Source organism: Rutidosis leptorrhynchoides, chromosome 6 (assembly GCF_046630445.1).
Source record: "Rutidosis leptorrhynchoides isolate AG116_Rl617_1_P2 chromosome 6, CSIRO_AGI_Rlap_v1, whole genome shotgun sequence".
Lineage (NCBI taxonomy): Eukaryota > Viridiplantae > Streptophyta > Magnoliopsida > Asterales > Asteraceae > Rutidosis > Rutidosis leptorrhynchoides.
The window spans coordinates 32121733-32149493 of record NC_092338.1 but is presented as its reverse complement, the minus strand read 5'-3'; the positions used below and the strand labels follow the sequence as shown (position 1 = coordinate 32149493).

The following is a 27761-nucleotide window of genomic DNA, read 5'->3' as shown; positions in this document are numbered from 1 at the left end:
TTGTATAAAAAACTTTTTAACCCTTCATAAAGTGTATCAGAAACTTCTGCAAAACAACCCCCAACATATATAACCAACATCCAATTGAAAACAAAAAGTTATGTAGAGCAAGAACATACATTCAGCAATAATACAATGAAAAACTTTCGTAAATAATTAATTACACTTAAGGAATTTATAAAATTTGCAAGAAATTGTTCAATAACCCGTTTTTTGATTTAGGAACAATTAAAGCAATAAACGTACCTGAAGTACAAATCGTGTACTGGACAATTCGTTACAATCCATTTATTGTGTAATGTCGCGATTTTTTTCGAAAGGATTTTGAGAGGATGAATCGTAATTTTGTGTGTGTGTGTGTGTGTGTGTGGTGGAATGAGATGAATGTTTGAAACCCTAGAAGAAATTATTCTAATGGGCGATTGATCGTTTGATTCATCCACACTCGAATCTGGTTGATCGCCATTCACATCACAAATCGCGATTAACATGATTTAATCCTTCTGCGATTCACATGATTAAACCGTCTGAAGGCGCTTAATTCTCTGATTCATCCACAATCGCATTTTGTGATTGTAATGGCGATTTGATGTATTAGGGTTTGAAGATGAGGCGTATGAGATGATTTTGTGGGGTTTTTTTCTGTGTGAATTCATTCCGTGATTGATCGGGACACGCGTCAGTTGTACGTAATTAGGGGATTTTTTAATTCAGAATTAGGAGAAAATTAGGATTAGTGAGGAGGAATATGGTGCTGACACCTGGCAGAATTAGGTATGAGATTTATAAAGATAAAGATGTATTAAAATAATATGATAAAATGAATAAAATAAATAAACTAGTGGACTCTACTTAAATTTAATACACTCCACTTGACATTTTGGGTTATTGGGGGTCAAATCTTGACATTGCCCTATCACAGCCACCTTACATTTTTTGGGCCAAAAGTGCACATTTGCATGTGACGTCACGTGCAAGGTTAGGAATGGTCTTAGAAAAAAAGCCGTACCCTACTAAAGGTAAGAAAACGGGCCAGATGTAGGTAATATCGGCCCGGTTAGAAAACTGGATCCAAATATGGTCCAATCCTCGTTGGGCTTATCTAAACAACGTAATTCGAATTAGATGTTACCAGTTTTGAGAAGATGCATCAACTAAACGATTTTGTGTCAGAACGTTAGCTTACAAATCAGACTGGCACACAATCAACTCTCAATAATGCGATGGGCATAACTAAATTGGCTCACAATCACTTACATATATTAATAACGTGAGGGACGTAACCGACTCCCTTAAACCTGTATACGTCAAAGATGCCCCTAAATACCGACTGAGCTAAACATCATGCAATTGAGTTTTAAGATGAGTTACATGTTGGTGTAATCGGTTAAGTTACAATTCATGGCACTGTTACAAATTTTGGTTTAACTTTAGTTAGTATTTTTGTTAAATGTTAGCCATGATTTTTTTAATTAATTGTTAGTTTTAGTAGGTTGTTTTGTAATTGGAATAGGTAAATGTGTTGACCATGAATTAAGGGGAGTGGGGATATTGTAGCCGTTTTTCTTGTAGAAATGGTAGTAGTGGTTAGCTACATACAAGCACATGTTCGATGTACTCCTTGGCTATATATTGGCCTCCTATTTACATGAATGAAAATGACAGTAGGCAAAATGTAGTTTCTTTGCTTTAATTGTTCACTTTTGTTTGCATGTCAAAACACAAACAGAAGTTCGTTTCTTATTATTTCAATTAGTTTTAGTTTGCAAGTTATTCAATTTCACATTGGTTAGTTTGAGTGTGAGTAATAAAGGGCCAGTGTTCCAACATTACATATGGTGAATGTGTCTAATTTTTGAATATCGTGCTTGAGTTGCAGGGAAGATGCTCTGGATACGTAGTTTTATTGTGATTTTGAGTATATCCTTGCGATATAATTTTTAACTATGTTAAGTTTATGTAGCTAATGGGCCAAAAAGTACATAATCTTGTTTGTAGACATTTATCTTAGCGATGAACTACCATTAGATGAAGATATCGTTCTAGTTTCGTAATTAGCAACAACGATGAACAACTTATTGCTAGTGTTGTGATCAGCAATTAGATGCTGTAAAGTAGAAACCACTCTGTTTCGTTGCTATAACAAATGGAGGTGAAAACACTGATTTTAAAAGTTAATGTTTTAAATTAACTGTGAATCATTATATGTTAAGAGAATGATCAAGATACAGGGACAAAGAAGCTAGATGATATTAAGAAACATACTTGATAATTATATGCTAATTATAAGGAATCATAACAAGTTGAGCATCACTTCTAAGTTCTTCCTTTGTCTTCCTTATAAACTCGTCAAATTTCTTGTTTAATTCTTCTGTTCTATCTTCATCATTATCGTTTATAACTTTCATATCGTCCTCATCCACATCCAGCCTGATTTCCATTTGATCAACTTCAACTAACTCGTCCTCGTATCGGGTTTGCAAGGCCTCGTGGATGGTCTTAATATACACGTGTTCCTTCAAATCGAATCTCGATTGAGAAATTAAGGAACCTGATGTCTTGACCAACACCACTAATATCCCATTGCAGATGAGAAACACACAAGTCTTGTCGATGCCATGTGTAAACAGAGACTTAATAGGGAAAGGAAGATTTACAATATTTGACAAGAATGGGTAATAATAGTTGTCGTAGTAGTAATAATAAGAAAACAACAACGAAAACATGGAAATTGATAATACTAAATGTTGGGTAACACCCTTTCTTGCTAGAAGTGTGCTTATGATTTTTCTCTTCTGAATTTGCTCCATATTTGAATTAACTTCCGTTCTTTGCCACACAAACACACACATGAACACCTACTTGAGTATGCATGTTGAAGATGAAATAAGAGTGAAAAACTAACTAATGCTTTTGGAATCTAAGAAGGTATCCGATACCACCCACAAATGGAGAATCAATAAAGATGGAGAATCTAGACACCTGCCCTTCACAAGTCCAATTCACAATCTAGTCCTCATGTTTTTATTAATATGTTAATATTTTTATATATCACTAGCAATTCTCAAGCAGCAATCAAACATACATAAGCTAAAGAAACATTCTTAATCGAATGAATATTATCCGGAAGAAAAAGGGTGGATTAAGCAGTAAGATGGGAATATGGGATGAGCATTTGTGGGCTCACAACTATCATAATTCTCGAAATAAGATTCTTCTCACCCACCATTGTGTTTGGGGGCATCTCTACTTTTTCTTTAAACCAAGACTTGGAGAAATAAATTCGATGAATGCTGTATGAGTTCTATGCATTTTAAAAACTATCTCAAGTTTGAACCGTTCTCAAAACGGTCAAACTGTTTCCATTTTAGCTAACTTAATAAAAGATACTCACTTGACCCGTTCTGCCGTTTGAGTTAGAAAAAATTAATCCAGAAAAATAACAATAGCTATAACTGAGTTTAATTTGTCTCATAATGAAAAACATAGTCATTGGTAATAAACTAATAATGCCATACAACAAAACCTTACCACAGAGGAAATGTAAGACTTCAGTTGTCTGCACCATACTAGACCTCAACTTGGAGTGGACATTCAGCCAACAAACCTTCAAAAACACAACAAGATCAATCAAAGCAGCTTTGTCTGGTGTTTATACAGGCACAATAAAAATATGCATTTTTCAGACCGGTTTTTTAGCTTGAGATAATAGAGAAAAATTAATTATTTTGTTAAACTTAATAGAATAATGAAATGAAATCTTTTAATTTGGGGTGCTTGTTCTCTATGGAGTACGCAGTATCTTTTTTAAAGATTAGAATTGGTTAAGTCTGTCGTAGATTTGCAAAAGATTGTAGGTCGGCGACCAACAAGGAAAGTGTATCAACTTCCAAAATAGAAATGAAATAATCACTATAAAAGGTTTATCAACGATTAACACACATACAAAACGGATTTGCATCCAATTTTATTATATCCTTTTGTGATCAAACCATCGAGATTAATACTAACAAATATGTCGTGTTGGCCATCAGTCACAGGTTCTAAAGGCTCTATGCCTCAGAAAGAAGAAGGCCAATACCCTAAATTCACGGTTGTACAAAACACCTAATTATTTAATTAAAATGTCTTATTAAAAATTGTATTCTTTCTAATCGTTTTATAAAATGTCTTATTGCAGAACATCATCATCAAAGTTGATACCAAACATGGATGGCAAACGGCGGTACAAAAAATACTAAATAGTGTTGAAGGTATGGTTTCTATGATTCGTTTTTTTGTTCATGCTATAAATATATATTGTTTTACATAACAAGAATAACTTGTCTATTTGTATCAGTATGTGTATTCAAAGAGGTAATAAGTTTCCGAATGAAAAAGGACGGGACGGTAAAAATTTCAGGTCACATACATGCAGACCACCTTCTAAAACGTCTTGCTGTTCTAGATAGAAAAAAGAAACTTCTAAAAAGTGTGAAGAAAGGAGAAGGTGTAGAGCTACTCGATTGGCAGTTTGGTGTATGTTCAACAAACTTGTATGACATACCAAAATCGCCCAAGAAAGATCCTCCTAACAATTACGGGGCAGGTGGAAATTACTTATATCCAGGGTATAATGGGGGGCATGGATTTAACTATTGTTATCAACCCAACTATCCGTTCAGGCATCTAGAATGTGCAGGGGATGCTTCTGAATGTTCTGGACAACATATAGAAGCACCACTACCTACAATTAATAATAATAAATCCTCAAAAAGTACTCTCCAGAAGATCGGCAGTGCGATTAAAAGACTCATTTAAAAAAGACTCAACATCGAGTGACGTCGACCTCCAACGTGCTGAAGTTTGATGTGATTGATATTTTTTATGAGACATTTATATTATGTTTTAGTTTTCTCTATGTAGTTGAATTACTCATGTTAGCATCTAATTACAATTGATGGAGTCTTGGGTTATATTTTTCCATAAGTTTCAATTTTATAAATTTATTTATGGATACAGTTATATTACTAGTTATGGATCATGGAGGGATCTATATCATGCACCGTGATTTGTTTCTATGCATAACTTATATTTTGGGGTTAAATATTTAATTAATGTTAGTAGATTTGTGGAATCATTTTTATAAGTTAGAATTTGACATGAAAAATCTACCTTGAATCTTAGATGGTAGATACTCTTTTGATAAGAATGTAAGTGAGTGGACAGATAATGCTTCAATCTCAAACTTCACTCCACTTTCCAGAAGCAACTGTAGCTTCAACCTTATCAAAAGAAAATATATTCTTTAAAATATAATTATAATTAGGAGTAATACATAAGAAGAAAGTTGAAAAGAGAACATTATAAACCTCCACTGTGGCACTATTCTCTGCAAATAGCATCGGTTCAAAATTGCCTCAGTTTTGCTCCTATCTGACATACGTATATATTAGATTCAATAAAGGAGGAAAAATAAACAACTGTAAGAAAGCGATTTAGAGGCGCATTACCTTTAACTGTCATAGGAAGGAGACATTGTTGTGGAACACCGTACGTTTCAGCATCTGAAGGAAATACGCCAAGCCATTGTATCTCAGGAAGCCTCATTATCTTCGCATCATATGCCATTTGCTTTTAAAAAATATTTTTATTAAGAGAGAATTCGAATCAGCATGACCTTTTTATTGACCATTGCCATGATAGGTTGATAATATATGGCCTCGAGACATACCAGTGAACCAAACCGGTACGTGGTCAGGATGTCAAAGCCATATGGATCACAATCAACCAAACAAAAGACAGGCAAATGCAGCTTCTCAATGAGTAGACGCAAGAACCTGCAAATTTAAAACGCACAGGTACAAATAACATCAAAGGCAAGTTGTTTTTGGTCTGTGTTTTCTAATTTGTAATACTAATAACAGAATTTACCTTCGTGTTGGAATATCAGGATAACCTCTTCCCTGTAGATAGATAATTAGATATAGTTAAAATGGCTAATTACCGTGGAGATATTCAACTGAAGACTTGCTTACTGTGATGACAATGCAACGATTAGTCTTGCAAAAACAATCATCTGCAAGTCTTTGGAATACTGCATCGAACAAAAAAACACAACACTTTTATGAGTTTCAAATAGCAACCCACTAGTGTTATTAAAAACATGCCTCACCTGATTCTTTCTCAACAACTAGTATGTAGTCTGCAACACTAATGATATCTATGCATAATAACAAAAAAAAAAAAAAAAAAAAAAAAAACAACAACAAAAAAAAAAAAAAATTTGTATTAGTAACACCAACACATCTGGAGAGCCTAAGGGGAAACTGAAAGGCTAGACAATTTATAGTGTGATTAAATAACAAGCATATGTCTTTCATTTACAGATGTCATTGCTATCTGAACACCTTTCACATCTTCTACATGTACCGGAATAGAGTGTGCCTACCAGAAAACCCATATATTAATCATTAATCTGAATCCAGTTATCAAAGCGTAAGAGATGACATTTTCTTTCTTACAGTATCAGGGTGGTTTAGGCAGTTATACATCATGTCAGCTTCTGAGAATCTAAGCCATCCCATCACCAATCTGAAACAATATATTATTAATGATCAATGGTTGGTGTTACACAGAGGTTGACATCCTTTCAGGGTTTATCACGAAAGTTATACAAAAAAAAAAAAAATAAATAAATAAATAAATAAATAAGTAGCTCCTTCAGTTTAGAAAATTCAATGATCCATGGGTGATGTTACACAGAGGTGGACATCACTTCCATCATTCTTATGGATTTTTGGCAGGTACCTACCCTTTCGCAACAGACACCTGCAAAGGGAAAGACGTTGAACATGGAATTAGAAGAAAATGTTATAGAAAATCAACATACTAATTTATTTATTTTTATTATTTTTTTTTTAATGTGTAATTAAACTAAAAGGCACGATAATTCCTAAGCTTTTATAGTGGTCTTGCTAAGCCAATGTGGGATGCTTATAAATGGAATTCAACATAACCGGAAATGGTATGATCACATACCCATTTTGATCATTCCAATAGAAATATGGGATATTCATTTCAAGTGAGTGAAGAGATTTTGGTCCATATATGGTAATCCGTAACCCACCAATTTTGATGTCATAACAGAGAAATCAAACAGTACTTATTGGAGATTGGAGATCAGTCCTCAATGTGGGTAGACATTCATCTCATAGGATCTTCCATAGATATATACTTTTACCAGCAACTAAATTACATATGCAAGAAGATGAGGACATTACATACAACATTTAAGTTATGGCGACTGCACTGAAGAATGATGCAGATGTCATTGATGGCACGCTCTACAGTTGATTGTTCTGGAATATGATAATTTTCAAACAAAAAACAGGTCAAGGAAAGTGATGTTATCTCAAGTTCTCTTACTTAAACTTCGTATATAGCTAAGGGGGGTACTCAACAAAAATGGTATATAGAGTTTGATACAATGTCCGAGGAAAAACATGTACACTAATCAAAACTATTATGCAGATTAACCAAGCAGTTTGTGCACATTTTAATGAAATCTTTTGATCTTTTTATGTCAAATGACATAACAGACTTTGTATGTTGCACAGTTAAACAACATTCAAATCATAATTCTGATAACTGTATGCTACACTGATTGAACCTTAAGATATTCAGACTCACCTCGAAACACGGAGGTATGCATGTAATAAATGTCTCTCTTAGACCCATGCCTATTCTCTTGCAGAAGTTGTTGAACAATAAGTAGCACTCGCAATAAAATATCTGAAACGAAAGCAGTATAGCTATACGTTGTAAACGAAAGCAATCCGAAAAGATCCTTCCAGAGTCTCCTATAGAAAATTAACTGCTCTGTTGAACAAAGCGTACTCACCCAACCTACGAGCATGGCACTCCTGTTGTAGCGTGAGAACCTCAACTCCCTTGATGGAATCATGATTGCAATAGCTGTGTAACAGAAGCAGCAACACAGAAACTAGTTATTTCAAGCAGTCGCTTAATTACAGTATCACACATAAACATAAGTAGATAATTCTATAAATGAATTATATTAATACAAAATTATGCTATATACTGCTACAACCGAAGGTGCTCTAAACACAAATATGCACAATCATAACTACCATTAATGGCTTAATCCAGCTCAAAAACTGCCTCAAGTATGTATGTATGCACAAAATCAAATTGACAAAATTGAGAAAAAAAAAATAAACTAACTAACCAGTTTCCAGAAGTATCGGTGCAGTAATTACGAAAACGATTAATGTAAATCACCGGAGAACGACCGTATGAAAGATCTTCAACAATCGAACGACAAAAATCTGCAAATGCAAGTAAATATATATCAGATGAATCTCAGTTATATCGATCAATTTGATTTGATTACAATACAAATACCTCTTATCTTCTGCAACAAATGGCTGGATGATGAACTCGAACGTTTTCCGTCAATTCTACTTTCCATTTCGTGACTTAATCAAGCAGTTATCAGCTGGAAATTTTGTAACGAGCTAGTCATATTTGGGCGTTTTTTAGTGTCTGATAGCACGTGCGTGTTACGTGCCGTTTCCTTGTTTATCCCGTGTTTTTCCATTTATTTTGCCGGACTTATTGGTACAGTATTATTGTATTATTTAATATTTAATTTAATTAATTGTTTTTTAATTTAGCCTTTTGATACTGATGTGATGCTGAATTGGTTGACAACAAAGCAACAATTACTCTATTACTCCATTACTAGTTAAAATTAAAAGATCCATACAATCACGGGTATATTGAAGGAACCTTTTTACATTTGACAAATGTTATTAAACTAAAATTTATTTAGATCTTATATGAATGTAACTGTATAATAATATAATGAGTAATTAAAATTTAGAGACAAAATAAGTGCTTATGTAATTTTTAATCAAATTCATCTAGTGCAACACCAGAAGTACAAATATGCCACAAATGGCTGGATGATGAACTCAAACGTTTTCCGTCAATTCTACTTTCCATTTCGTGACTTAATCAAGCGGTTATCAGCTGGAATTTTGTAACGAGCTAGTAACTGATAGCACGTGCGTTTCACGTGCCGTTTCTTTTTTCTTTTCATTTATTTTGCGGGAATTGATACCATACTACGACGTCACAGGCAGTTGTTGCTCTTTTCGGCCAAAAAGTGTAATCTGAATCTGACTGGCATTGTCAGTTTCTGATATTTTTTAACTCAAAATGTCAGTTATCAGTGTCAATTTCAGTAGGTGTGACGACCCGGAAATTTCCGACCAAATTTAAACTTAATCTTTATATGTTTCCGACACGATGAGCAAAGTCTTTTAGGTTGAGTCTCAAAAATTTTTAACTGTTTCAGATATTCATGTGACCTTCGACTGTCCCCGATGATTCATGAACCATTGCTTGTAAATATGTGGATATATATAAATATGTGTATATATAAATATATGTATAATATATATAATAAAGTATTATAATAACATGAACATTAATATATATATATATATATATATATATATATATATATATATATATATATATATATATATATATATATATATATATATATATATATATATATATATATATATATATATATATATATATATATATATATATATATATATATGTATATATATATAATATATATAATAACATGAACATTAATAAACTATTATATACATTTATTGTTATAAATAAATATGTACAATAAAATACATTGTAATAAAAACTATTATTTTATACGTATATTTCTTGTATATATATTGTTATATCTAATTTAATTATTTAATATATATTTATTTGCGTAGTAAATTTTGTTATTTACAACTGTTTATATATATACATAGTGTATATTAAATAGAATTAATTTTGAGCTTAAATGATAAATGTCTGTAACTTTCGGTTAACGTTTAATTATTTTTAAAATAGGTCTAATATATATATATATATATATATATATATATATATATATATATATATATATATATATATATATATATATATATATATATATAAAGTTTTAAAATAAAAGTTGTTCCAAAATTTGATTAAAAAGATAATAGTTTTGATAAATATTTTTTTACCTTTTCAAGCTAAGTTTTTGTACTCCGTACATATAAATTGGAACAGAAAATAAATAATTATCGAATATTTTTGATCAGGTTTCAAACATGTAATGGCCAAAATAAATAAATGGACTTAATTTAAAAATTATAAATTTTTAGGAACACTTTTATATTTTAACTGTTTAGCAATGGACACGATACACAGTCTGTGAATTGTCGGTACCATGTATACAAATAAAATTCACGAGAACTTGTTTGGTTACTGTTTCTTGATTGAATTGATTTAAAATTTCTGTTATCTTTCTTATAATTAAACTTTACAGAATATATAAATATTATATATATTCCTGTTTTCTTACCCGTGATTGAATTGAGACAACAATTAGTGAATTGTAACTGTGTGATTTTTTTTATTTTCTTCACCAATTGAGTTTCCATATTATATACCTATATATATAAACAGCATATATATATATATATATATATATATATATATATATATATATATATATATATATATATATATATATATATATATATATATATACCGGTACTACATAGAAAACCCACAAAAACCAAACACCCATCTGAAAATCATTCTTTTGTTTCTTTAGTTTCTATCAAGGTACCATCACCAAACCACCATAGTCATCATCTCCGGAGAACCACTTGCACTCTCGCCATCTAGCTCGAGTGTCAAACACCACGACACCATAACAATCGGAACGTTTCTATATATATATATTTTTCTTTGTGTTTTCGTTCGAATCACACAACAACCTCATCACCATGAAACACCATCATGAACCACTAAATCACCACCTTCACTCTCAAACTATCATCACCTTCGGTTTATCAAAAGAACAAAACCCACCACTTTCACCATAACAACAAACACCATCACTACTACTATATTCTTATTGATCAAACTGCTGTAGTTCTATTCTTATTTCTGTTTCGTTAATCAAGCACCGACCCAAAACCAACACCAGCACACTTTTTTTACTTCTAATATTTTCGGTTATATATGAGCAATACTAAAACCCAAATACACCTGTAAACCGAACCCACTTCAAACTCGATATAACACTTTCTATTTTTTTGTTATTTACAAACCCAACACCATCTTGAATCACCGTCACCCTGAACTTAAATCTTGAACCACTAGTCACCATCATAAACTCTGCAAGAACACAAATCACACCATCACGTGACCTTCTTTTTCTTACTTCGATTAACCATCGCCATCACCTTGTGTTTTTAACTTCCATGTTTGTTATGGCCGTGAAACCGTATTCAACCTTGAACCTCACCACCATACAAACCAAGAACTATCACCAACACAAACTCGCTGCAGTTGAAGTTGCTCTCTATAACTTGTCTTCCATTGTGTAAACTATCACAGAAAGAAATAGGTGAGTTATGTTCACCATTTAAATGATATCAACCTAATTTTTTATTACTACTTGCATAAAGAATTTGTGGAAACTAGATGGCCGACAATGAGATTAAAGGGACATTTGTTTTATGATTTAAGTATGGGACACAATACACACTTGATGGCTGACCATAGTTGGTGTAGTGAGGTGGACTTAGTACAATGAATGGGCCATAATTGAAGGTTGTTAAGTCGAATAAATAAAGGTTCAAAATCATAAGTTTAGTGCTAAGCTATGATACCTGTTGAAATACCTTTTTACTTTAACTACTTTTATAATTCGAATTAAGCTGTACAGCTGCAAACAATTCGAATGTTTTTGCTTGATCAGACACAGAAGTTTAGTTATGAGGTTAAACGAAATGATCATGAGGGGAATGTTTGTGAATTATGATTACGGTTCATGATATTGACTGTAGGCGATGATTTAGATGATGATAAAAGTAACGCAAGGTTATGATGATATTGATAATGATTATAACAATAATTAGATTAGGGTTATGATAAAAGTTTGATACGTGAAGATGATGAGATTCAAAGATGATGAGGGCGATTACAAATAATAATGAATACATGATAATGGAACGGAATTCCTGCCCATTTGTGTTTGCCACTATGATTTTACATATTAAATTAAACCTACAGTTGTTTAATCGACTACTACCACCGATTATTATTTAGTGGATCCAGGATTAAGTTAAGTGGATCATTTAACAAGTTTGGGCCGTTATTGGATTGTTGGGCCGAGAAGAAAAACATAGAAACTGAAACTGATATATAGATGATGCGTATAATGGAGGAAAATAGAAAGATATATTAGATTTATAGATATAGTTGGGTATTAAATCAGAAAAGCAGAAGCAGAGGGATGGTTAAGAGTGTGGTGGGTTTAGTGGGAAGTTGCGGGTTCGAGCCCGGATTGTGACATCTTTTTAGGAAGCTATTCTTTAAGGTAGTACATTTATTATTCATATTATTATTATTATTATTATTATTATTATTATTATTATTATTATTATTATTATTATTATTATTATTATTATTATTATTATTATTATTATTATTATTATTATTATTAGTATCATAATTAAACATTATTAGTATTATTATTACTAACAACATCATTAATAGTATTATCCTTATTATTAGTATGATTATCATTATTAGTATTATTATTTTTAAAAATTATTATCATTAGTAGTAAAATTATTATTATAGTTATTATTATTATCAGTATTACTATTATTATAATCATTATTACTAAAAGTATCACTATTTTTAAATTATTTTTTTTATTAAAGTTAGTATTATTTTTATCATTATTATTATTATAATTAATATTACTAACTATAACTTTAGTTTTAAATATATTTCGTATATAAAATATAACTATATTAATACTTTTATAATAAATATTAATAAATATAATTAATTAGGTTATTAATGAAACACCTAATTTAAAATAACAATTAAATCACTAATAATATATAAATTTATTCGACTACCATTATATGTGTTAATATATATAAATGATATAGGTTCGTGAATTCGAGGCCAACCCTGCATTGTTCAGTTTCGTCGTATGAATATTTTTACTACAAAATATTGTAGGGTGAGTTCATTTGATTTCCTTTTACTCTTTACATTTTTGGGACTGAGAATACATGCGCTACTTTTACAACTGCTTTATTAAATGCTTTTGAAATACATTTTGAACTGCGAATACATGAAATGCTTTTATAAATGTTTGACGAGATAGACACAAGCAAAACATTCCTCGAATGAATTATGTAAACGTGATAATTACCACCATTGAATTATGTGGAAGTGATAATTGCCACCATTGAATTATGTGGACGTGATAATTGCCACAATTGATATGAATATTTTCCCCCTGATTATTATTGCTTGGTAACCTAAGAATTAGGGAACATCACTAATTTTGAGAATTAGTGCACGCCTAATTGACGCGAATCCTAAAGGTAGCTACCGGGTTTAACACCCTCACCCAGAATGTTCACTAGACGGAAGGGCTAGTAGGCGTGGTGTTTAGTACTTCGAAGTTTATATGATTATTATACAAACGAGATGTTCTGTTTTGGGGATATTATTATGCGCATTATATGTTAAGGTCGGTTACCAAGCCAAGCTATGAAAGCAATAAAAAGTGAATGTTATGTATCGAGAGAATGATTTTATACACAGGTTATGTGTATGTTATTTTTGTGCACAAGATATGTGTACGATTACTAAGATTTATGAAAGATGATTTCGTACACTAGAAATGTGTACTGTATTTAAAAGATATCGCATGTACATTACAGGTGGGTATAGGATTCGGGCCCATTTGTACCATGCAGGATTTAAATCTTGTGGTCTATCAAAATGATGAATTTTATTGTTTTATGATAAACCTATGAACTCACCAACCTTTTGGTTGATACTTGAAAGCATGTTTATTCTCAGGTATGAAAAAAATCTTCCGTTGTGCATTTGCTCATTTTAGAGATATTACTTGGAGTCATTCATGACATATTTCAAAAGATGTTGCATTCGAGTCGTTGAGTTCATCAAGATTATTATTAATTCAATTATAGTTGGATATATTATGAAATGATATGCATGCCGTCAATTTTCGATGTAATGAAAGTTTGTCTTTTTAAAACGAATGCAATGTTTGTAAAATGTATCATATAGAGGTCAAGTACCTCGCGATGAAATAAATTGTAATGTATTCGTCCAGATGGATTAGGACGGGTCGTTAGAGTTGGTATCAGAGCGGTGGTCTTAGCGAACCAGGTCTTGCATTAGTGTGTCTAACTGATGGTTGTTTAGATGCATTAGTGAGTCTGGACTTCGACCGTGTCTGCATGTCAAAAGTTTTGCTTATCATTTCTTGTCGGAAATTACCTGCTTATCATTCTTAGTCTAGACACGTTTTACTGCATTGACTGCATGAATAGTATGTAGACAAAATTCATATCTTAGCGATTAAATCATATGAAGACTCCAAATATGGTCGATTAAATCTTCAGTCAGTTGGTCGTGCACTGCCCTATCCCTTATTTCTCTTGTAACAATGTCTTGATCACGTCCTCTATTCCTAACTAGTTGGGTTCGATTTGCTCTTTCCTCGGTTATAAACCTTTCTTCGCATTTACGTAACGCAAAATCATCGTCTTCTAAAATCATATTATGTAAAATGAGACAACATTCCATTACTCTTCGCATCTTGTTTACTTTCAAAGTCCGTGAAGGTTGACTTAAAATATGAAATCGCCCTTGAAGAACACCAAATGCCCTCTCTATGTCCTTTCATTCACATTGCACTTGCTTAAAATCTCGTGAACTTAATCATTGGTTCATCTGTGGGGCACGACATTCCTTTGATCAGTGTCGCCCAATCGGGATATATACCATCAGCAAGGTAATAACCTTTGGTGTATTGATGACCATTAACCTCAAATGGTGCAGATGGAGCTGAACCCTTCTTTAGTGCATCAAAAACCGGTGACTGATTCAAAACATTAATATCATTGTTGGAACCTGTTATCCCGAAAAAGGCATGTCAAATCCACAAGTGATATGAAGTCACCGCTTCAAGCATAATCGTCGGTTTCTTGTGATCACCCCTAGCGTATTGTCCTTTATAAGCGACAAGACTATTCTTCCATTCCCAATGCATGCAATCGATACTACCGAGCATACCCTCAAATCCATGCTTCTTCTCGTGTGCACTATATAATCGTGCAACATCGGTTGCTGTGGGAGATCTCATGTATCGACTTTTATATGAATCAATAATACATTTACAAAAGTTGTCTAAACATAATACTGATGTTTTCTCACTCATATGTAAATATTCATTGAGAGCATCGGGGCTCAATCCATAAGCCAATTGACGTATAGCCGAAATACACTTTTGTAAAGTAGTAAACGACTGCCTACCAAGTGCATCATTTCTTTCTCTAAAAAAAATTGAAATGTTCAGGAATATAATTACCATTAAATGTAGTTATACCTTGAGCTATACGTAGAAATAAGTTTATGCGCATTCAAAACCGCCTTTTAAATTTCTTAGCCGGATAAACTGGTGCGTCGGCAAAGTAATCGTTCCAAAGACGTTGTGCTGCTGACTCTCGATCTCTCAAAACGTGTCCACGAACTCTAGGAATACGAGGTACAGACTCGACTTCGGACTCTTCGTCCAATTCTTGAATAAGTTGGATAACACGAACATCCTCCGAATTAGAATCGGAAGCTAGTAAATATGACGCCATAATTATTTTGAGTAAAATGTATAATTATTGATAGAAATTTGTTGTTTTTTTTTTGTGTAAAAATGAAATGAAAGTGTTAGTATTTATAATGGAAAAGAAAATAAATAAATATATATATATATATATATATATATATATATATATATATATATATATATATATATATATATATATATATATATATATATATATATATATATATATATATATATATATATTGTAACAACCCAACCCGTTAACCATCCGAATATATATATATATATATATATATATATATATATATATATATATATATATATATATATATATTCGGATGGTTAACGGGTTGGGTTGTTACAATATATATATATATATATATATATATATATATATATATATATATTGTAACAACCCAACCCGTTAACCATCCGTAAAAGTGCCATAAAAAAAATTTTCTGAAACAGTTGATCTGGACGGCGTCCAGTAATCTGGACGGCGTCCTGTTGTAAAAACCAGGACGGAGTCCAGCCATCTGGGACGGCGTCCAGATGTGCTGCCAGATTCTGATCAGTTTTACGTTTTAGACACGGGTGAAAAACCCGCTTCCCTACACTTTTAAACCAACACACTTTCACAATATATTACAATAGGTTAAACTAAGAGTTTTTCATAATAAAAACCGAGTTTTACGACACCGGGCCCACATCGACCCAAAATACCACAAGTGACTATTTCGACCCATTAGTTTATACAAAACATAGACCGAGCATGGGATTGGGGATACGCTACCCAATCCTAAACAAATCCAAAGGCAAGTCTTCTAAAGCAACTACGCAAGTCCACTAGTCCCCGCGCTTACCCGAGCAACCGCATCCATGCAATCTATAAAAATGTAAACAACGAGAGGGTAAGCTAACGCTTAGTGAGTGAAAATATACTACATACATATATATGTATAAAATGGACACGCCACAATAATAATCAAATAGCGCATACCGAAGCATCCAAGTATAAGGCAAGCTAAACCTAGCATACCGTACGTTCACTAAGCACAAGCTAACAACACCAACAATATAGTAAGTTCGCAAACAACGTTGCGAACAATGCCAATAAGCTACAACCAGAAGGTTAGCTACATCACGTCAATACAACATTATACGTATACAATATATATATAACAACGCGTAAAACTCCCAAGGTTAACCATAACGCTATGGTGCTACCGGCTCGTGGTTCACACTATACGCAATTGAGTCATACTCTTTTATAGTGCTACCGGCTCGTGGTTCACACTCGATGCTACCGGCTCGTGGTTCACATCAATTATTTTATAGTGCTACCGGCACGTGGTTCACACTCGATGCTACCGGCTCGTGGTTCACATCAATTATTTTATAGTGCTACCGGCTCGTGGTTCACACTCGATGCTACCGGCTTGTGGTTCACATCAATTATTTTATAGTGCTACCGGCTCGTGGTTCACACTCGATGCTACCGGCTCGTGGTTCACATCCTATCACACACACATTATGGCACTACCGGCTCGATGGTTCATACCATAACATTCACAAATAAATACGCCATATACACATACGTATAATTATTCCACTCACAATACTACCCTTCGCCATTGGGGTTATATCTAAGTCCGCATCACAATATTAACCCTTCGCCATTGGGGTTATATAATCCACATCATACCGCGTGTGATAATCTACACACAAATTGTGTATCCCGCCAAAGGTGGCCAACCAAAACGCACAACCGTGCCAATTGGACCTATACACAAGTCCATCAAATCCACCTATATGTGAAGTGAGCTCTATAACCAAGAAACACTTCAACCCGACCCGCACCCATCCTACACATACATATGCACATAGGATATTAACACTCACCTCGTCGTCTTGATGAATGCTTCCGAATAATCCGCAACGCGCCAATAGAAAGTACCTATTCCATTATCACAAATACAATAACACGATTAGGGTTGACTTACAAACCAACCCATATGACACTTAGTGCAATTTCGACCCAAATGCACTTCCAAGTACAAACTTCGCCCAAAACTAACCAATAATCACTAACACGAGTGAAAATGGTCCTAACACACCAATTAAACCCGAACACAAGTGTTAAAGACGTGTCGTACCCATTTTGACACCAAAACCCTAGTTTTGAGCCATTTCAAAATTAGTTAACCAAACACACCCAAAAGTGTTCCAACACTTCCAAAATCACTAAGCCTAGTGATTAAACTCATTATCAAACCCTAATCAAGGCTAAAACGTCAACCAACCCAAAACCCGCCAAGTGACAAGATTAACAAGTCACCATGAACCTACTTCATCATCTAAAAGGGTTTCACAACAATCTAGCTCAAAACCCTAACTTGAACATCAAATCTAACAAATGAAATTCGGAGTTTGAGCTTACCAATACCACCACAACGTAGCTAGGAGCGAGATGAACAACTTTAGAACCCGAGCTTTTGCGAGAATCCGACTCCTTCTTCTCCAAATCCACCTCTCTCTCTCTAGAACTTCTCCTCTCTCTCTAAATAATGTTGGGAGTGTTTGTGAAGATGAAATATGATCCACAAATGACCAAGGAACCAGCCTTGAAGGCTCCAAACCGGCATCTAAGTGATTTTACCATTTACCCCTTTTAAAATAATTAAAACAGCTGGCTCGACAGACCGTTTGGACGGCGTCCCAAACTTTGGACGGCGTCCCACCTTTTGTTGCTGGACGGCGTCCCCCCTATCGGGACGGCGTCCCACCTTTTGTTGCTGGACGGCGTCCCTCCTATCTGGACGGCGTCCCGACCTACTGCAAAATCAGAAACAAAAACAGGGTGTTACAACTCTCCCCCACTTAGAATCGATCACGTCCTCGTGATCCTCGTCACTTAACCAAACCGACCACACTCCACGGTCCTCAACATAAGTCCCAATCCGACTTTCCTAGTGAACTCTTCCCAAGGAATCACCTTTAACAACTAGAATCGTCTCCCGCAATTTATCAAACCCACTATCCGAGCACTAAAACCATGCTCACTCCCTATCATCGAGAAAACTCAACCAATCTCGGACCAAGATATCAACCCTTCAGCGTACCATTACAGGTACAATGCTAGAAGTAACCAAGTCAACCTAAGGTCAACAACACGAAACGATGGAGACCGAACCAAACGAACCCTTACGGATAACACCAATCACTAAACATCCCTTGTAGTGCGAAATACGACCCATACGCAACTACCGTAACATAATAACAAACGGTTAAAACCAAAAGCGCCCAGAACGACTATGGCAACGCTAGTCCTAAGGTGTACAAAATCGGCTATTGTCACACCCGTGACAACATGTGAGCGAAACACGGCTATCGTATCACAAATCACACCACACGGTCCTCATGACCCCACCATCGGCGTATAAAACCACCGATAGTTCCCACAACACAACTCAAGAATGGTACTCTCATTTCCCACCGGTACTCGCATTTCCCGATAATGTTATGCTATACCGACGTAACATTACTCTCCTAATGAAGTCAGCGGACCCCGAAGGCCATGCTTCACCAATCTTAACACCGGATGAAGTCAGCGGACCCGAAAGTCATGCTTCACCGATATATCACCTCGCTCATGATGAAGTCAGCGGACCCGAAGATCATGCTTCACCAATCGCATACTCCCATGATGAAGTCAGCGGACCCTAAAGGTCATGCTCCACCAATCAACAACCATGATGAAGTCAGCGGACCCGAAGATCATGCTTCACCAATCAACCACACCGTAATGAAGTCAGCGGACCCTGAAGGTCATGCTTCATTAATCAACAATCCCATGATGAAGTCATCGAACTCCGAAAGTCATGCTTCATCATTCATCAATACCACGATGAAGTCAGCGGACCCCGAAGGTCATGCTTCATCAATCACATACGCACTTTCGGCCTCAAACAACGAGTAGTGCAACATCGCGCTCTGTTACACTATAGTGAACCCTAACGGATACCACTAACCATCCACAATCGAGCAAGAACCACCTATATCAAACATAGGCACAAGACAATAATTCTCTAGAAGAGAATCCGACACACACCTCCCTTAACAGAAGGATTTCACCTTGCTCACCAAACACGTCCATTATCTCTCAACGAGATTTACCACATTACCACCTCGGTGATAATTCAAATCCAAACCATAAGTCCAATTTATCCGAAACTGTAATCTACCACAAATCGACCAAACTAGGTCCCAACACAATTTTCGGATCTTACTAAAACGTCATCCGAAATCTCACACTAAAACTTCCTCGGGCGGGAGTGTAACTCCCCCACTTGGAACTACATCACATAACCGCATCTCTTACAACCGTACCATGCTACCAAAGGTAGACTTTACCAACAATTGGGATCTTACGACCCATCACCACATCTTGCTCCAACCGAGAGCACACGAAGGATTTAAATCAATCCTCAAACACTTCGAACGAAAAGTGTACTACAATTACACAAACCACACCCTCGCAATCATCCAATTGCTCTAGTTTGTCAATTTCCACCTAGTCACTCATGTACCTAAGGGTTTCACTTCGGTACCCTAAGTACAATGTAACCGCAACACAATCGGAGTTGAACACCACGCTAGTAGGTATAAAAGAGGCACCTAATGTCGCGTCATATAAACTCCATTACCAACATACATCGAGATTCAAAACACTCGATTTCAAGGGTTCCAACCACCTGACGAACCTCATAGTTCATCAACTTCCACATACAAGAGAACACGCTCTTAACAATCGAACACCAAAACCCATTTCCATGGCTTGGTAGAAACATTTCCCAAATACTAAGGAATGCTTGGTTACACCAAGTCTTATGCCCTTCGTCCAAAAATCAATCATTACCATAGGGTAGTTCCATTAGGAACGTCACCCTTAACAATAACATGCACAACACAATGCAATAACAAAACCGAACTTGAACGCCACATAAATAAATATTCAAATGACATATTTATTAAAATGAAACGTACCTCAACGTCTCCTTACGGCATTCGCCGCCAGCTCGGGACAATCCGGCTTGCGATGCCCCTCCTTATGACAATAGTAGCACATCCCGTCATCACTTCTCGGCATTGTGCACTCCCACAACTTGTGGCCCCTAATACCATAATTCAAACATCTAGGTGCACGAGAATCCACCGTGCCTTTTCCCACATTACCCGTACTCGCACTTGCACCCTTATTTTTCTTACCCGGGGCGCCGTACGAATCAACCCGAACCTTACTTGAAGGTTCACACATCTTTGATCGCGTATACGACTCGAAACCTCTAGCCAAGTCGTATAATTCCGCAAACGATTTCGCTTGACCGCGACTAATTTTACTTTTCAAGTCGTCATTCATGGTCCGATAGAAATCCCCCATTAACAACCGATCATTCCCCAAATACTCCGGGCAAAAACGAGCCTTCGCCATAAAGGTCGTCTTGAGAGTATTCAAATCCATAGATCCTTGCCGCAAATTTCGCAACTCATTACGCAATTCCCACAAATCGGCCGAAGTCCGGAACTCCTCGAAGAATTCCTCCTTAAACTCGTTCCACGATAAGGCCATAAACGTTTCGCCACCGACAAGATCGATCTTACCATCCAACCAATCCCTTGCCCTGCCCCGCAACAGACTAGTAGCGAGTCTCGTCTTTTTCTCGGGAGGGCAATCAATAGTACAAAAACACCCTTCGACATCCAAAATCCAAGTTGTGCTTACCAAAGGATCCGGTTTCCCGTCATACATCGGGGGTTTAGTCCTCATGAAGCTCTTAAGACAACGCTCCATTTCACTACTACCCCGAAATTCGGAATACTTCCTATCCATTTCTTCTCGAAACGCACTCATTTGCTCCGCAATGGCGGCCGCAACTCTAGAGTTAAACTCCTTGTCATTCGTCTCGATCTCGTTTTGCGTCGTCATTCTAAAGAATGCAAAACGATTAGTCCACGAACGTATAAAACAACACGCATAACACCGCCCCATCTTGCTCAACACTCGTCGTACATCACTTGTTAAATACGATTTGCACCCGTAATAAGGTTTGCAAGTCCTTATTACGCACACACATCGTATCCCTTCGTTAGTACAACGACCATCTTGCTCGATAATATTCGCAACGCAACATAAACATAAACATAACACAATCGTATATTAATAATATCCACGTATTAATATACACGTTAGTCCACCTATCAATTAAGGTACTAACCAAATTCCCATTCCGACCCGTAATCCTACAAGTCCCGCAACAAATAAGCACACACAAAAGTCTAAGTCTAGGCACCTATCTCAAGTCACCTAAATCCCTTAGACCATGCTCTGATACCACTTGTAACAACCCAACCCGTTAACCATCCGTAAAAGTGCCATAAATTTTTTTTTCTGAAACAGTTGATCTGGACGGCGTCCAGTAATCTGGACGGTGTCCTGTTGTAAAAACCAGGACGGCGTCCAGCCATCTGGGACGGCGTCTAGATGTGCTGCCAGATTCTGATCAGTTTTACGTTTTACACACGGGTGAAAAACCCGCTTCCCGACACTTTTAAACCAACACACTTTCACAATATATTACAATAGGTTAAACTAAGAGTTTTTCATAATAAAAATCGAGTTTTACGACACCGGGCCCACATCGACCCAAAATACCACAAGTGACTATTTCGACCCATTAGTTTATACAAAACATAGACCGAGCATGGGATTGGGGATACGCTACCCAATCCTAAACAAATCCAAAGGCAAGTCTTCTAAAGCAACTACGCAAGTCCACTAGTCCCCGCGCTTACCCGAGCAACCGCATCCATGCAATCTATAAAAATGTAAACAACGAGAGGGTAAGCTAACGCTTAGTGAGTGAAAATATACTACATACATATATATGTATAAAATGGACACGCCACAATAATAATCAAATAGCGCATACCGAAGCATCCAAGTATAAGGCAAGTTAAACCTAGCATACCGTACGTTCACTAAGCACAAGCTAACAACACCAACAATATAGTAAGTTCGCAAACAACGTTGCGAACAATGCCAATAAGCTACAACCAGAAGGTTAGCTACATCACGTCAATACAACATTATACGTATACAATATATATATAACAACGCGTAAAACTCCCAAGGTTAACCATAACGCTATGGTGCTACCGGCTCGTGGTTCACACCATACGCAATTGAGTCATACTCTTTTATAGTGCTACCGGCTCGTGGTTCACACTCGATGCTACCGGCTCTTGGTTCACATCAATTATTTTATAGTGCTACCGGCACGTGGTTCCCACTCGATGCTACCGGCTCGTGGTTCACATCAATTATTTTATAGTGCTACCGGCTCGTGGTTCACACTTGATGCTACCGGCTCGTGGTTCACATCAATTATTTTATAGTGCTACCGGCTCGTGGTTCACACTCGATGCTACCGGCTCGTGGTTCACATCCTATCACACACACACATTATGGCACTACCGGCTCGATGGTTCATACCATAACATTCACAAATAAATACGCCATATACACATACGTATAATTATTCCACTCACAATACTACCCTTCGCCATTGGGGTTATATCTAAGTCCGCATCACAATATTAACCCTTCGCCATTGGGGTTATATAATCCACATCATACCGCGTGTGATAATGTACACACAAATTGTGTACCCCGCCAAAGGTGGCCAACCAAAATGCACAACCGTGCCAATTGGACCTATACATAAGTCCATCAAATCCACCTATATGTGAAGTGAGCTCTATAACCAAGAAACACTTCAACCCGACCCGCACCCATCCTACACATACATATGCACATAGGATATTAACACTCACCTCGTCATCTTGATGAATGCTTCCGAATAATCCGCAACGCGCCAATGGAAAGTACCTATTCCATTATCACAAATACAATAACACGATTAGGGTTGACTTACAAACCAACCCATATGACACTTAGTGCAATTTCGACCCAAATGCACTTCCAAGTACAAACTGTGCCCAAAACTAACCAATAATCACTACACGAGTGAAAATGGTCCTAACACACCAATTAAACCCGAACACAAGTGTTAAAGACGTGTCGTACCCATTTTGACACCAAAACCCTAGTTTTGAGCCATTTCAAAATTAGTTAACCAAACACACCCAAAAGTGTTCCAACACTTCCAAAATCACTAAGCCTAGTGATTAAACTCATTATCAAACCCTAATCAAGGCTAAAACGTCAACCAACCCAAAACCCGCCAAGTGACAAGATTAACAAGTCACCATGAACCTACTTCATCATCTAAAAGGGTTTCACAACAATCTAGCTCAAAACCCTAACTTGAACATCAAATCTAACAAATGAAATTCGGAGTTTGAGCTTACCAATACCACCACAACGTAGCTAGGAGCGAGATGAATAACTTTAGAACCCGAGCTTTTGCGAGAATCCGACTCCTTCTTCTCCAAATCCACCTCTCTCTCTCTAGAACTTCTCCTCTCTCTCTAAATAATGTTGGGAGTGTTTGTGAAGATGAAATATGATCCATAAATGACCAAGGAACCAGCCTTGAAGGCTCCAAACCGGCATCTAAGTGATTTTACCATTTTACCCCTTTTAAAATAATTAAAACAGCTGGCTCGACAGACTGTTTGGACGGCGTCCCAAACTTTGGACGGCGTCCCACCTTTTGTTGCTGGACGGCGTCCCCCCTATCGGGACGACGTCCCACCTTTTGTTGCTGGACGGTGTCCCTCCTATCTGGACGGCGTCCCGACCTACTGCAAAATCAGAAACAAAAACCGGCTGTTACATATATATATATATATATATATATATATATATATATATATATATATATATATATATATATATATATATATATATATACACACACACACACACACACACACACACATACATACCTACATACGTATAAAACGGCTATAAAGCCGTTAGACAAAGGCTAGTCCACGTGGCCCAATCAAACCGCGACAACACAAACTGACTTTTTTTCCGTTACAGTCCCGACTAACGCCCCCTGTGACAAAAACTGCCGCCGCGTTCACGGCCGTCAATTTTCGTCAGAAAATGCCAGCTAGGACTGACGATGCTAACTCACGAAGGGTTGGAGGTGGTCTAAGTGTTACATTTGTTGATTTAATTAATTTTTAATTTAGTCATTTGATACTGATGTGATGCTGAATTGGTTGACAACAAGGCAAGAATTACTCCATTACTCCATATCATAATCAAAATCATAATTCGAATCTTTTGAAAAGAGTTGACAAACGTAATTCAGATCAGATTCATTCAATCACTCAGGGACCAATTAATAGTTGGAACTCAGCTATCCGATCGGTAAGAATTTTCTATTAACGGTTGCTTGCATCTGATGATTAATACTTAATACTCTCTCTATCTCATTCCAATAGTCTTCGTTTGACTTTTCAAGTCTTTCTTTACCAACTTTGACTTAAAATATCTTTATTTGTGTTATATATTATTTAGTAAAATGTATATATAAATGAAAACACGTTTAAAGCTCAATACATTCATATAAATATCATCACATAATACATAACACAAACAAAGATATTATAACTTAAAGTTCATAAAAAAGACTTGAAAAGTCAAACGTGAACTATTGAAATAAGACAGAGGGAGTAGATCCTGAATTTCAGGTCACTCATCTTGTTTGTTGATTTGAATTTTTATTTATCATCTTTGTTTAGACCATTTGTAATGGTGGTTCGTGTTGTGGTTTCGTGTTGTGCACTTTTTGCACTTTTTGGGTGACTAGGACGTGTTGCGTTGTTGAGTGCTGTGAGTTGGTGTTGTGTTAGTGGAATGCTGATGTGACATTTAATTTCGTGTTTTTATGTTTTATTTTATTTTTATTATTAAAAATAAAAATAAATATTTTTTATAAAATTGAAAAGACATAAAATTAACAACATTAAATAAAAAAGTACATAATTAAAAATCCAAAAAATACATTCCGCTAATTACAAAAGCTCTTTTTGCGACCACCGTCTTGCGTTCTTTTTACTTGGTTCGTCTCCCGCTTTCCCTATAAATATTTAACATATTACATTAACATATATAATATATAATAAATTATATATATAATAAATACTAAATATATATATTAATAGTAGGTATAATGAATATAAATAATAAAATATATATAATAATAAGTAAATATAATAAATATATATATAAATATATAAATATATATATAATAAATATATAAATAATAAGTAAATATAATAAATATATATAATAAATATATAAATAATAAGTAAATATATTAGAGTAGGTATATATATATATAATAAATATATAAATAATAAGTAAATATAATAAATATATATAATAATATATAAATATATAATAAATATATAAATATATATATATATATATATATATATATATATATATATATATATATATATATATATATATATATATATATATATTAACAATAGGTATAAAATATATAAATATATATAAATAATAAATATAAACAATAAGTTATATACCTTTTTTCTTTTTTTTCGTGTTTGCGAGTAGCCCGAGGTTCTTGCACTTTTTGCGATTCTTGCGATTGGGTTTGAGAAGTTGCTTGTTGGGTTTGAAAATTTTGTTGTGGTTGGTTTTGGAACACTTGTTGTGCTTGGCTTTGGAACAATTGTTGTGATTGGTTTTGGAACATTTGTTGATTTTGTGTAGTGACCCGAAATTTTCCATGTTTATATATATTAATTGAGATTGATATTTACATGATTAAATGTTTCCAACATGTTAAGCAATCAAACTTGTTCAGACTTGATTAATTGAAATATGTTTTATATAGACAATTGACCACCCAAGTTGACCGGTGATTCACGAACGTTAAAACTTGTAAAAACTATATGATGACATATATATGGATATATATATAGTTAACATGATACTATGATAAGTAAACATATCATTAAGTATATTAACAATGAACTACATATGTAAAAACAAGACTACTAACTTAATGATTTTTAAACGAGACATATATGTAACGATTATCGTTGTAAAGATATTTAATGTATATATATCATATTAAGAGATATTCATACATGATAATATCATGATAATATAATAATTTAAAATCTCATTTGATATTATAAATATTGGGTTAACAATATTTAACAAGATCGTTAACCTAAAGGTTTCAAAACAACACTTACATGTAACGACTAACGATGACTTAACGACTAAGTTAAAATGTATATACATGTAGTGTTTTAATATGTATTTATACACTTTTGAAAGACTTCAATACACTTATCAAAATACTTCTACTTAACAAAAATGCTTACAATTACATCCTCGTTCAGTTTCATCAACAATTCTACTCGTATGCACCAGTATTCGTACTCGTACAATACACAGCTTTTAGATGTATGTACTATTGGTATATACACTCCAATGATCAGCTATTAGCAGCCCATGTGAGTCACCTAACATATGTGGGAACCATCATTTGGCAACTAGCATGAAATATCTCATAAAATTACAAAAATATGAGTAATCATTCATGACTTATTTACATGAAAACAAAATTACATATCCTTTATATCTAATCCATACACCAACGACCAAAAACACCTACAAACACTTTTATTCTTCAATTTTCTTCATATAATTGATCTCTCTCAAGTTCTATCTTCAATTTCTAAGTGTTCTTCATATATTCTACAAGTTCTAATTACATAAAATCAAGAATACTTTCAAGTTTGCTATCTCACTTCCAATCTTGTAAGGTGATCATCCAACCTCAAGAAATCTTTGTTTCTTACAGTAGGTTATCATTCTAATACAAGGTAATAATCATATTCAAACTTTGGTTCAATTTCTATAACTATAACAATCTTATTTCAAGTGATGATCTTACTTGAACTTGTTTTC

At 34.8% G+C, this 27761-nt stretch overlaps 2 protein-coding genes across 3 annotated transcripts; both read right to left on the bottom strand.

Annotated features, from left to right (window-relative positions):
* Positions 1–2162: 2162 nt before the first annotated feature.
* Positions 2163–3128, bottom strand: LOC139851375 (uncharacterized). The gene has a single exon (XM_071840404.1). The coding sequence runs from the start codon at positions 2850–2852 to the stop codon at positions 2280–2282; it is 573 nt and encodes a 190-aa protein (XP_071696505.1). The 5' UTR covers positions 2853–3128; the 3' UTR covers positions 2163–2279.
* Positions 3129–3426: 298 nt separating this feature from the next.
* On the bottom strand, positions 3427–8597 carry LOC139851374 (meiotic recombination protein SPO11-1-like). 2 transcript variants are annotated; one of them, XM_071840401.1, is made up of 16 exons: positions 8407–8592; positions 8231–8330; positions 7883–7956; positions 7672–7773; positions 7267–7340; positions 6794–6810; positions 6504–6573; positions 6390–6426; positions 6155–6202; positions 6018–6076; positions 5914–5945; positions 5714–5819; positions 5493–5613; positions 5352–5415; positions 5155–5264; positions 3427–3607 (listed from the first exon to the last, which is right to left on the bottom strand). In XM_071840401.1, the coding sequence occupies exons 1-16, from the start codon at positions 8471–8473 to the stop codon at positions 3570–3572; spliced, it is 1119 nt and encodes a 372-aa protein (XP_071696502.1). In that variant the 5' UTR covers positions 8474–8592; the 3' UTR covers positions 3427–3569. The 2 variants fall into 2 exon arrangements, with proteins under 2 accessions (XP_071696502.1, XP_071696504.1); XM_071840403.1 differs by lacking the exon at positions 3427–3607 and having other exon boundaries at positions 5352–5411; positions 8407–8597.
* Between the last annotated feature and the right edge of the window lie 19164 nt (positions 8598–27761).

Coding starts and splice junctions, on each gene's coding strand:
- LOC139851375 (XM_071840404.1), bottom strand. CDS start 2,852: ATGTGTGTGTTTGTGTGGCAAAGAACGGAAGTTAATTCAAATATGGAG.
- LOC139851374 (XM_071840401.1), bottom strand. CDS start 8,473: ATGGAAAGTAGAATTGACGGAAAACGTTCGAGTTCATCATCCAGCCAT. Junction 8,331..8,406: donor TTTGTTGCAGAAGATAAGAG/GTATTTGTATTG, acceptor TTGCATTTGCAG/ATTTTTGTCGTTCGATTGTT. Junction 5,820..5,913: donor CCTGATATTCCAACACGAAG/GTAAATTCTGTT, acceptor TTAAATTTGCAG/GTTCTTGCGTCTACTCATTG.